This window comes from Astatotilapia calliptera, chromosome 17, assembly GCF_964374335.1.
Source record: "Astatotilapia calliptera chromosome 17, fAstCal68.1, whole genome shotgun sequence".
Classification (NCBI taxonomy): Eukaryota; Metazoa; Chordata; class Actinopteri; order Cichliformes; family Cichlidae; genus Astatotilapia; species Astatotilapia calliptera.
This window is the reverse complement of record NC_137438.1, coordinates 12230217-12243839: the sequence shown is the minus strand read 5'-3', so window position 1 is coordinate 12243839 and position 13623 is coordinate 12230217. Positions and strand designations below refer to the sequence as shown.

At 38.8% G+C, this 13623-nt stretch overlaps 1 protein-coding gene across 1 annotated transcript; it reads right to left on the bottom strand.

The window, feature by feature from the left end:
* Window positions 1–1242: 1242 nt before the first annotated feature.
* On the bottom strand, window positions 1243–3096 carry rgs16 (regulator of G protein signaling 16). Its single transcript, XM_026147081.2, has 5 exons — window positions 2942–3096; window positions 2643–2726; window positions 2469–2530; window positions 2138–2304; window positions 1243–2050 (listed from the first exon to the last, which is right to left on the bottom strand). Exons 1-5 carry the CDS (start codon window positions 2983–2985, stop codon window positions 1835–1837), a joined length of 573 nt encoding a protein of 190 aa, XP_026002866.1. The 5' UTR covers window positions 2986–3096; the 3' UTR covers window positions 1243–1834.
* Window positions 3097–13623: the final 10527 nt, after the last annotated feature.

The following is a 13623-nucleotide window of genomic DNA, read 5'->3' as shown; positions in this document are numbered from 1 at the left end:
TTTGAATCCTGCTAGTGAAGGTCCATCAAATCTTTTCTAATAAAACTAAATGGAATAAATGGGTTTCTAAAACACTTTGGCTTTAAGTGCACCATATAAATAAAATGTACTTAGTTTCTTACTAATATGTATATCCTTACATATTATATCCATACAAATGTTGTTTTGGGGTATTTTCAACTAAGGCCATTAATTCAAGCTTATTTCTGCCTTGATAACTGAAGATATACTTCTGGATGTCCACTGCACTGTTCACAACATGCCAAAACGTACAAACCCCCCTAACCAGTTTTACAGATGGTCATTGCTATGCTTAGAGCTAGATAGAAATGTCAAAGGATTACTATGGAGAAGGGGGCGGCATTATGCTATATTCATATGGATCAGGTCTGTGGACCAGCTGTTGTCCACCTAATAATGGCTCCACTCTGCACTGATGACATATGAATACACAAACTAGACATTCAGACACATTTTGTACAGTGGACCGTACCAAAGCAATCATAACGACAGTATTTATCATTTTAATGAGAACAAATTATATAACCACCATCATAACCAGAGTCATTATTACCTAACTACTGCAGACTCTGGATGGCATTGCAGCTCTTTTTCCTGCAGCTTCTGTTTATTTGGTTAACAGGCAGCAGTGGTTGCGCTCTAAACTGGTAGCAGCTTCGTTGTCATTTACTTCCTGATGTTGATGTTGGGTGCAAACAGTGTCTATGGTAATAATAAACTTTTACAGCTCCTGCTGTTGCGTTAATGCTGTCATCATCTCTTGAGCTTCCTATTTGCTAGAAAGCTCATTCCCATTTACACACTATGGGACAAAAGCTAGAAGCAGGGGGGTACTGTCATTGTCTGAGTTCTTTATGATACATTTTAGAGCAGAGCAGTTTCCTAGGTGAATAACAGTTGTGCACAACATTAGCTGCAGAGTTCGTCATGACAGAGGGAAAATATATCATTGTTACCAGATAATATGAATGATTAAACATCCATACTCTGGGTATTTGCACAACTATGAGCAAACTGTGCCTGACCACATATTGACATTTGATGACTCGTCTATGTCACTAGACTAAATAAGACACTTAAAGTACCCATCAGCTTTTACAATGGGTGATTTTTTTCCCATCGTGCTGTTGCTTAGCAAATATAATTTGAATATAAATAATCTTATAGAAGTAATTTTAAACCATGATTTTGTTCAGTAAGAAAAACACACTTAGGAAATAGTCACAGTTTTTCAAATAATTTAATTTATTTGGTATGTAGAAAAAAAACAGTCATATAAATATTATAGTATAAATTAAACTGCACATTATTTTCCATATTTGATTAAAAATGCAATATATACATACAGGTAAATACATAAAAATCATAAAGGACCCCACATGCCCATACAAATACATACAGTGAACAAGTTTGACAGACATTGCACGTCACAACTACAAAAGTTTGCCTAATGGCTAAGAAAAGTGCATTTTCCAAATGTGCTGGCCTCTTGCTTGATTGTCACTCAGTCTGTTTAGTAGAACTCTTTCTTTACTTTGCTTTCCAAACTCTAGCTGTATCGACAGCAGTCCATTTTCAGGCATCAGCCTTCAGCTTTCCTTCATTTTCCTTTTTTTTTTCCCATTCTGTTGCCATCTTCAAAGTGATGGCTACTACGCTATAGGCCCATCCACAGCTGCTCTCATGTAGCACTCAGCATCTGTACCATTATTAGCACATGCTTCACGATGAAGCACCTTGTGCCAGACTTCCCTTCCATTCTCAAATCTTAAGGCGATCGCTAACAAATCCCTTTTAGGCTCATCGACAGATTTCAAGCCTTCTTCTCCTGTTGGGGCAGATTTCTGGCCTTGTTGCTTGGCTTGGCTTGGCACACCAGATCTCTGTAGGCTGGAGAGCGGAGAAAGCGTGGATAGCAGTCTTTGGCCATGAGCATGTAGATCTTGTGCTGGGCCATGTCGAAACAAGAATGTGTGGGGGCCAGCATATTGGCTTTGGTGATGTCACGGGTTTCGTGGTCAATATTAATCTACAAAAAAAGGACACAAGATATTAGGTTGAGTCTCTTTTTGACCACTTATGGCTACGTCTTCTTTGAGATTTGGCATTTACATACCTCCCGGGGAGCTTCGCTGCCGATAAATTCATCATAGATCTTCTTAGCCTTAGTAGCTAGCTTGGCAGGACACTTGATATGTTTGTATTCCTCACAGGCAAAGTAGAACGCAATGTTCTCCTCGCTGAACTCAGACATAAGGAAGGCTGTGAAGGCATACAGTCCATCTGCAGAAATAGAGGAAATGTGATTACTCGTTGCACATAATGGACCCAGAGTGGATGAATGTGTATGTGTGTGCATCCACACAATTTACCCACATTTGAATGCACTTTTGTTTTTGTGAAAATGGCACAGAACAATAAAAGAAACAAACTGACACTTTACTTACATTTGCTGGAAAGAAGTTTTTCAAAGGACTCTTTCCACCTTAGGCATTCCTCCAGGGTTGGCCTGAAAACAAATGAAGCATTAGTTTCAAATTAGATTCAAACTGGAATTTTGACCAAACACACAATGGCAATAAATGCACCCTGCAGTATTATATTGTGTATATGAGCCTTACTTATTTTTCCCTATTTTGCAACAGGATAGATTCCAGTTGGGGATCTGCAAAACACTTCCCAGCCTTGCCTTCAGCTCCTTGGCCCTAAGACAAAGAGAAAACAGATTATTTACATTTTTCACCAAGACCTTGATGGCATACCCATTGACAAGCCATCTAGATTTGCACAAACTAAAACTTACATTGTATTTTAGCTTCTCAGATGCTCACATGCAAATGTACAGTGATAAAGAAAAAGCTGTTCTCTATAATCTAATCCAAATCCCCAAACATCAGTGTTTGCAAGAAGCTTAATATACCTTTCCAAGCAGCAGGTAGGCAGTGATGCTAGTCCTTTACACATAGCAGCAGGTTGGAGCTGGTAGGGGTGGTGTTTCGGTTTTGTGGTGCTCAAATTACTGTTCAGTAAAGCTCAGTATGGAGCGAGATTGTCTGTATCTGAAGAGAGTGAGTACAGAGGCTTTATAGTTCAACCGCCCCTGCTTGTGATGTGTCATCAGCCACCTCAGCCAATCACAAAGAGGGAGAGAGAGAGGGAGAGAGAGAGTATATGCAAGGACAAGGCTGGGAAATTACTGTCAGAAGATAAATGCTACTGATATTCTCCACTTTGTTTTTCTTGTATTTCCCTTAACCAGCCACAACCAAAACAAACCACTCTGCCTCTTCCATGAACAATCCCAACAAAACAAAACAAAACAAAACAAAAAACATCAGTGTTCAAGTAGAAAAAACACATCTGGTGTTGGTGGTGGTGAGCTCATGGATTTATTTAGTGCTAAGAGAGCACTGGTGCTTGTGAAATTAGTTTTTATTGACAGCCTTTAAAATAGTCTTGGGCAAGGGAACATACATTTTAACATGACAGTTCATATAATACAACAGGCTTCAAGGTCAAATGAAAAAAGCTTTTTATTTTTGTGGGTCTCTCATAGGTCTTATCACATCCTTGCGAGCTGTGGCTCTTCCCTAAAGAGTCATTAGGGCAGATTGCCACTGACATTCATGTGAGTTTGTTCCACAAAGACTAAAAAACAGAACAGAAAAAGGAAAAAAGAATGCAAAGAAAAACAACACACTATACCTACACTAAACATACCCAAGTTCAGTGAAAGCAGAATCCCAGCAAGAAATCTCTCACAAGCAGAAGATTAAAAAATAAATAATAATCAAATCTGATCACTTCATACTGCATGTGTTCTTGATATACAGCTCTGTTGTAAACTCCATCAGACTAAACATCAGGTCCACTCAGTGTTGGGAAGGTTACTTTTAAAATGTATTCCATTACAGATTACAGAATACATGCCCCAAAATGTATTCTGTAATGTATTCCGTTACGTTACTCAATGAGAGTAACGTATTCTGAATACTTTGGATTACTTAATATATTATCATGCTGAATGTACTATTGCTGTGATTTATTACTGTTACTGAAGGTCCGCGGCTCCGAACCCGGAGTAAAGGGACCTCTGATACGGCGGGATCCGTGTTGGGCTCATAGCCGAAAAATAGCTTTACTTTGTTGTCTGGGTCAACTTTGCTTGCAAGAGACAGAGAGAGGCGTTGAAAGGCTGCTCCAACGAAACTTATTGTTTTCGGAGGAAAACACGAACACAGTGTACAGTCGAGTCTTAATAGCTGACTTACAACTGGGCTCGTCAGGCACTCTTCTTGGCTGCAGTGGTTATTGTTATATTTACATGCTTCCAGCTCCCGTTTTTGCTTGATGACAACTCGTCCTTTTCCACTCGCCTTTTTAAATACGTAACGGCGGTACATGTATTCCGTTACTCCCCAACACTGAGTCCACTATATAACAGACTTTGAAATAAAACAAGTTGCTAAATGCAATGATAATAATAATAATAATAATAATAATAATAATAATAATAATAATAATAATAATAATAATAATAATAAGCATGGCACTGCACAGGTGACTGCCAGCATCACAGAAACTCTTTTGCACATCACTGGGTTTAATTTGACAGTAAAATGTTCAACTGGCATTTGTCCTTTTAAAATTTTGTGTTGTCAAATTGATTCTCGACACCTCCTTTGTTTTTTTCCCTGATTCAGTGCCCTCTAGGTGCAAACACAATCACACTTTACACTCTTTATGAGGCAGATAAAGGTGTTCATTCCTGGGCATTATGGGAAGGAAATGTGATATTCACTCTGTTTAATTATATTTTCCTGAAAGCAGGGTGGATGTACTGCCAACTGCAGGACACAATAAAGCTGAAGCTAGACCGTTTCCCATATGGCAAGCTGGGAGTTGCTTATCTGGGATTTGTTTGTCATATTCATATTACAGTAAAAAAAAAAAAGGACAGGCACATAACTGGTGTTATAACTAGAACCAATAGAACAAATATTAGAATCTGGGTTTCCTCCTGACAGTTGGAACTTTGTAATGTGCTACTTATGTAAGGTTACAGCCATGGGCGTTTCAAGGAACTGAGTACCCACAAGGGCAGTGTGATAAATGCAATAGCCTCTGCTGGTAACATCCCTCCCCCTAGGATTAAAAACCCCACTGTGGTGATTGTCACTTGTGAATTCCCAAGAAACAGCTAGATTCACCATAACAGTATTTTAAACCACTTCAAATAAAAACCATTATACAAAGAAGGATATTCAGCTTCCAAGTGTTTTTTGGTTTTTTTCGTTTTTTTTACTGTTTAACAAGGAATCACATATCAGCCTGGAATCTTATTAGACCTATTAAGCTGTTACATGCTTAGAATGAACTGATAAATTAAGGTACAGCATCAAGACATGACATACATGAGGTTAACCTGACAACTAATTAATAATTCTACAATTCCTTCTCTGAACAACACCAACTATTAATTCATGTGACATTTTTTGAAAGAGTTAAAAACTGTAGTTATTAGCAAAAGCAGTACAGTGATACATAGCTATGAACTACTGAACATCAGCAGGACTATACACTGATCACTCTGTTCAGGGCAAACACATGGGACCTGTGCAGTTGTCCTGTGATGTCTGGCACTGGGTTTGAACCTTTGCATCCTGTGCGATAGGTCCCGGGGGGAGTCTGCTGGCTGACTCAGTGACTTGGGCTCTTTGTTGTACTCCTGAACAGTGGAGCAGGGTACACTGCCCGGCCGTGGGGCAGCCACTGCCATTGGGGAGTGCTGTTGCCATATGTGGGTGTGTTTAGTCTTTGAAAACTTTTAGGCGGGTGGTACATGTCAAAACAGTATGTACAGGGTGGGCCATTTATATGGATACACCGTAATAACATGGGAATGGTTGGTGATATTAAAGTCCTGTTTGTGGCACATTAGTACATGTGAGGGGGCAAACTCCTCAAGATGGGTGGTGACCATGGTGGCCATTTAGAAGTCGGCCATCTTGGATACAACTTTTGTTTTTTCAATAGGAAGAGTGCCATGTGACACATCAAACTTATTGGTAATGTCACAAGAAAAACAATGGTGTGCTTGTGTGGAGCAGGGAAATTATTTTACTGCTATTGTTAAATAATCATCATCATTACCCTTGCATTAATAATAGAATCTGCAGCATTGATATTGTATTCAGAGGTTTAAACAGTGTGTGTCTTTTAGAAAGACCAAGTGCAGCAGTTGACAGGAAGTTGCAGAGAGTTTGCAGAAGAGTTTGCAGAAGAGAAAGCAGAAGTGAAAGCAGAGTCTAAGTTATTCTGAGGAGCAGGTTAGACGAGGCTATTTGAATTACTAGGTTATTCAAATTGTCTGTTATACTTTTATATTCTTTTACTAAGCTCTTAGTAGAGGTTCTTGATTAAAACATTTATTCAACATAGTACATGTAGTTTCAGTTAGGTTATTACACATAAGGATGAGCCTCTGGTCTGGTAAAAGGTCAGAAGTGCAACGGGTGAGATGAGAGGGCATGTAAGGTCAACACATACACACACAAACACATTAGTTAGACTCATTTATAGGTGAGAAGTTGGTCATGTTTGTCTCTGGAAAGAGGAACAGCGTCTGGCAGGATGTGGGGCTCGTGTTCCAGACGAGACGAAGACAACGTTCTTTTAAACTGTGTTAAAAGTCATTGTGGTTTTGATTTGACGTGTGTATATATTCTGTCTGTGACGTATGAAGGGGCGTCGTTAATTCAAACCCTGATGCTATAAAAATCTGTGTATGCTTTGATTAAGTCGAAGATCAAGTGCTGTCTGCGTACAGTGGTCTTCCCACGCGTGTATTCATTAAAATCAATTGTTTGACCAAGATCTTCTGGACCTGGTTGTTTGTACTCTCCTTCCTCAATTATGTGAACCTTAACACTTGGTTTCAATGTAACGTAATCCAAGATGGCCGACTTCTAAATGGCCACCATGGTCACCACCCATCTTGAGGAGTTTGCCCCCTCACATATACTAATGTGCCACAAACAGGACTTTAATATCACCAACCATTCCCATGTTATTACGGTGTATCCATATAAATGGCCCACCCTGTACATAAATGTCAGGACCCATGGTTTCCCAGCTGGCAGCTTTATACAAAATCAATTTGTATTTTTTTTTAAGTGACCTTTTGGTCTTACATGAATGATGACCCTCAGATGCAAAGGCGTAATGTGGCTCAGCGATTGAAAATTGCCTGCCAACAATAATCTGCATTTTCTTAACTTTAAATGATGCTCCTTTTCTTACAGTAAGGCAGTGCTTTCAGTTGAAACCTGATATCTGGAAAAGCACTATCTGGACTATCTGTTTGGCACAATACAAATGACCCATAAGACATTTTAGTCCAAGAATATCCCTAAAAAGGAAGTAGTGCAAACCACGCTGCCTTTGATACAAACACATTTTAGCAAAAACATTCACAGTGTGCCAGGGCCAGGCAGCACTGATTAGGTTAAGTCAGCTGATACTGAGGGGACTAATTTTGCTGGGGAGGATTTAACTGCGCCATTTGGTGCCATCAAAGAACAAAGGTTTGCCTGAGAAGCCTGGGGGAACCCGGCTACCCACTCACCTACTCATACAGTCACGGTGATGTCAGCACAGCTCTTATCAATCCTGGTGACAAAGCCGGAAATGAGACAATGTAGGAGACGGTGTGAAATATGACTATGACTGACCAAAGGCCATTTTTGGAAGTTGGGTAGTCACTGTCCTTGGAGCTGGGTGATGCTAGTACTTGATACTGAAAATTATTATGAAAGGTTTCTAGCTAATTGTGATGACTATTACACAACTGTTCCAGCCAAACAAGGATTTAACTACTATGTGCTTCTGACAAAAAAAGCAAGAAAGTGCTCCGAGCAGTTACAATGTTTTTGCCTCAGTTTTCTGTTGCTTTTTACAGCAGAAAACTGAGGCATTTTAATGGCTATAATTCAGGTCAGGAGAATAATATTCACCAGAACATGTTAATGTTTCATACAATAGTTTCCAGTGTTATAAATAAAGCACAGATGTGATGCTGAGATAAAGCTGAGAGAGAAGGCGTTAACATCTGATTTCCCTGAAACTCTTTTGGTGAATTGAATTTAACCATGAGTTTGGATCATCTGTCAGCTAGCAATGCCCTCGAGCTTCGTTCCTTTGTTTCACAACAGCACCACATATTCTTTATAAAGTGCTGGTCATTTTTTCCTGTTGTTAAACTGCTACAGCTCAGACTTCCTGTCAGATAAAAAATAAAAATAAAAAAACCCACTAATGCTCACAGAATGGAGACTGCACAGACACTTTTCTCAGAAAGCCCCTGGGTGTCTTTACCCAGTAGTCAGACTTAGAAAGAGTGTTAGTTTACAAGTGATTTAAGAGAGTTCTTTGATCGCACAAAAGGTCATTTGATATATCTGGGGGGGCTTTAGCTTAATAAAAACACAGAGTAAATGACTGAACATTTCTGCTTCAGAGCAATCTCAGAGGAGGTTATCACTTCTCTTCACTGTTTATGCCATCTGTAGGCTTTGAATTGATTTCAGCTACTATATTATGATATCATGATTTACCAGGTGTATTGTAATGGTGTAAGAATAACATGCATTCATCATGCTCAGTACAATATCAAATGCAAGTCATTTGATATTGTATTGAGCATTTGTTTCTTTTTTACTTTTTGTGTGCTATTTTATGGCATGTAGTCTTGAGGTATAACTGCCTAGCTTATATCTATTCATGTGGCATTTAAATGGTGTAAAAGTTAGTAGTCAAAATGGATATGATGTGCTATTTATGCATATTCTATAAGAATGATGTGCTATTATTTACACCTGGGATTCAGTGAGAGGCAAATAGCTGACAGTAGGTCAAATCTCCATTTCAAGCAGAGCAGAGCTATTCAGTGGATGCACAATATCGCAACAGAATCTTTTCAAAACATGTTGCTTTGTTTCCTTTTCCTCAACAGCACACTCTGCCTCAACAAATAAGACAGTCTCGTTACTTTGGAGACAAAATCTTTATTCAGAACAGTACTTATCATTTGGCTGTGTTATGACAAGAGACAACCAAAGAATTAAACATTTTCAAGATTCATGCCTCGGTCCTCAATCAAAATGAGAAAAATATAAAGAGAATTTTTAAAACTTTTATTACAGTCTGGTTTTTGTTTGTTAGGATAGGATTTCTTGAAAGAGTTCTGGATTTTCTAGTTTATAGTTGTTACAGCTATTTAGTAACTTACCATGTAACTAGAAACTATTTTTAACCTTCCACGAAATCTGATATGAACCTCCCTGAGAAATGGAGCTACATGTCAAGTAGATGCATCCCACAGAGACTTGAATGGGACAGGATTAAGAGATGTTTTTGGTTTCATTATAGGTTAGACTTGAGTTGGGCTCGGGGTATGCCCCCTTTTGTTGGTAAAATGTTTTTGGGTTTTTTTCGTAAAAACTCTGATGTATACTATGAGCAAAATTAAGACCAGTCTACAGACCAGTATAAAGCCCAGTCTAGTTGCAGCCTTTTGGTCTGTGACCAGGAGCTAAGGCTACAGTTACTACTGGAACCTGGGGCTGAGATTAGGTTGATGTTGGGCTGAGAAGCAGGAGGACAGACTGAGGGAAAGTGAGCTTGGAAGGATCCAAGTATAACCACTAGATATACCACATGATAGTATCACATTGTCTCTGCTATGTTCATGTATGGGGTTTTTATTTAATCATTTTAATTTAAATTGCAGAATTATTATTATTTTTTTATCTTTGATTGAATAAAAACTGCAAAATTGTCAACTTACTCAGTGTGTACCATGCCTTCCACATTGCATAGCCTCTTTCTTAAGGAATTGTAACGTTTTCTTTGCTATATATATTTTAATGTTAAGATTATGGATTCAACTGATTACATTCAATTTCTCAGGTTTGAACAGAAAAAAATCCTATTAATTAAAATAATTTATTTAATCATTAATTTCTGAGGTGTTTTTTTTACAGCTATCAAACAAAGGCAAAGTAAAAAGGATGAATGAATAATGAATTAATGTGCGGTTATAATGTTTTTTAAAAGGTTACTCACACTAGAGTAAAAATAGGATAGTAATCTCCTTGTGACTAGAAAAAAAATGGTGTTTGCCCAGTAACTGCACTGAATAATTTGCACTCAGCACCCAGTTGCAAGAAGTTGCACAGAGATTGAGAGTGATGCATGCTGATCCACTTTCAATCTCAAACTATCTTCTAACAATCTCTGTCTGACTCAGACTGACCGTCACAAGGGTTTGAAATAACTCCTGTTTAATTCTTGTTGTAGTGTCTTTACCTTACAATATAGTAAGCTTTGAGGCAACTGCTGTTGCGATTTGGTGCAGACTGATTGCCTACATGTTACAATACATTCGAGTCAGTCTGTGCTGATGAGTGCAACTCGTCTGAAATGTGCATCTTTGCAATAGAAGACTTGACTCAACTGGTTGTAAAAATCAGTGATGCTGAGCACCTATGAGGTTTTGATGTTAAATTGCGGCAACTACATCTCTATTTGTAAATGACTTTCTAAATTTCAGGTTCAAATATATGAGATCCTGGCTGTACTCAGGATTTGACTTTCTGTGCATGTAGAAGGCAACAGAAATGTGAAGTTTAATCAGTATCACAAACAGATCACATGTAATTGACAACTTGACCCAATTCAGACTGCCTTTAGACTAACTGTCATATTGCTGTTTTATTACTGTCTTGATGCATTGAAGACAGCACATGACTGTGATACCTGGTTCCCATCTTGGAACCAATGATTTGAAAGGCAACAAGATCAGAAATTGCACAAAGTCATAATAATTCCAGTCATGACATAAACTCCAACTACAGTTTTCTCTAGTGCGATTGTAGCATAAGAGCTGAGGCTGATGAGCCAGAATGTCTATGAGTAGAGGTTAACGCAGCTCTGGTCACAGGGAACAAAAATGGGAGTAAAGCCAACTTTGTCTACCCCAGTCAGAAAAAGAAAGCCATGAGTATTGTTAGGTTTGTAGCATAAACCTATTCGCTGGAACGTTCAAGACGATTCTACTACACAGCAAGCAAGACACAAGCAGGCAAAGTTCTTTATGTTTCTCGTATACAAGGAAGACCAACTGGACAAACGCCGGTCCTTCGCTTGACCCCAGTTGCTCTTGTCCGCTCCCTCGTAACACTGCTCTTTTATTGAGGTTACATGAATATACATAGGTTCATTAACATATGACGTGTACACACACACAAAGAGTACCTTGCCTGTGCGTTGTGTAAGTATGTATGTGTGTGTGTGTGTGTGGGGGGGTCAAGATGTGACCTCATAAAGGACTTCCCTAAACCTGCTGGTCTGGAAGTCCAGCAGTTCATCTAAACAAAAGGCACTTAGACTAAAACAGACATAGATTTGTTTATCCTACCATAAAACAATAAAAGAAGGTACGACCTCTCCCATGCTCCCAGGATGTAGGTGTGGATGCCAGCACAGTCTTTGCTGACCACTAAGGATCACACATCCTATCACTACACAATCGATTATAAACCTCTAAGTATATATGGTTAGATATTTCCCAATACAAATGACAATAATAAAATATAAATCCAACAAGTATGATTGCATGAGCAGCGTCTGTTGTAGTCAGTGGTGGTGGCAGAGCTGATTGCTGGAAGTGGGACTGATTGAGGAAGTGGATGCAGCTGGCGAGACTGTGCTCAGGTTGTGGTGCACCTGTCTCCACTCCTGCCATCAGGCACACACCAAAGCACAAGAAGGGACAAAGAGAGAGGCTACAGGCATACTACATGTTACTTTTAGGACTAATTAAATTAGAATGATGCATTAAGTGTATATTGTCTGCACATATATTATTCTACTTGCTCCAATTACAAAATGTCTCCATGCATGCATGTGTTAAAAATAAATACAATTCATATTTATTGTGTCAAATCAGAATACTGAATACCACCCAGGAAATGCACCACAGGGCAGTCCTGATAAACCAGAACTGACATTTACCTTCATGAGTGAGTTTTAAATCAAAGGTCATATCTCACCTCTAGCTTACTCAATCGTGTCTGGGTCAGAAATGTACCTGGGGCTAATCTAGGACACTTAAGTTGCAGGGCCTTACTTTACCTCTGCAAACAGCCCTGTCCATATTACTTGCTGGTCTTTTTACCCCGTGTAACCTAAAATTGCAAGTCATTTAACATCAAAGGCTATCCATCTTAAGCCTAGTCAAGATCTTTTGGTTTCATTCAGCCTCATATGTCGATGACAAAAGCTCATCTTAGACTCAGCATGCTCTTCTCACAGTTCACTTCTGTGTAGGTTTTTGTTGTTGCGATGAAAAGACCGCATTGAGATTATCGCATCTACATGAGCTGCTGCATTGCTGCCTTCGCAATTACCATTGCCAAGGAGAAAATGAAAAATGACACTGTGGTCCAAATTCACCTACTAAAAACATGACCAGCAGGCAATAATATCTGGTTATTTCATAGTGAATTATACCCTGATGGAAATTCTCATAAGAAATCTTTTCATCTTTTCTTCACGAAGCTTCCATTAGCATAAAAAGTAGGTCAAGGAGCTAAAGAGATTCTTCTTATTCTTCTAATTAGGTTCACAGAGAGGCATACCCAAACTTTTCATCGTTTGATATAATTACGTGTTCAGGTTTAATTTTTCAATTTGAACAAAAGGCAGCTGAAAATGTTAAAGACACCTGTGTTCTTGTCCATGTGTCTGCACGTAACATGTTGTGAAATTCACCTACTTTTGCTATTATTATTAGATGATGTTACTTACCACATGTACAGCATCTGGATCTTGCATGACACCTGCAGTTTTTTTCCTAGTTGCTAACAATGGGGTCCTTTCACGTGTCAAGCTGTAATAATTCCCACCATCTGGTAATTAACTGTGAATACTTTTAGGAAAAAAATATTTTAGGGTGTAAAATTTAACTCTGTATTGACAAAAGAGCCCATAAAAATACAGATATAATATTAAAAATTAATTCATTATTATTTTGTGCAGTTGAATATTGTACCAATACACATCCTTCAAAATCCTTCAGCACAGCTAGGCTTGCCTCCCAGCATATTGTTTGGGGACCACTGGTCTGCAGTTTGTGACTTTGGTGGTAATGTCATTGTCATCTTACAGCTAGCTATGGTTGGGACACTCTGTTGGATATTCTAGGTCCTCTACATTGTTTGTGAGTCATTGCTGTCCATGCTAGCAAAGTTGCTGTTGCAGTTGATGGATACCATGGTAGGTAATATATGTCTTGTATCCTCTACAAAGCGTAGCATAAATGTATAAAAGTGGTTGCCATGGGTGGTTTTCATTCTAATAATTTGGATTGCACTGTTGTTTCCACATGAAGCCTTAACCAAGGGTTAAATTGGCTTCGCTATGTGGTGCTGATTGTAAATCACTTAAGCTGCAGAGTACAGCTGCAGAGTACATTGAACAGCTGATGACACTTCAAACTAACTAAACAAGTTGTCTGATGTGTAAGCTTTCAGTGTACTG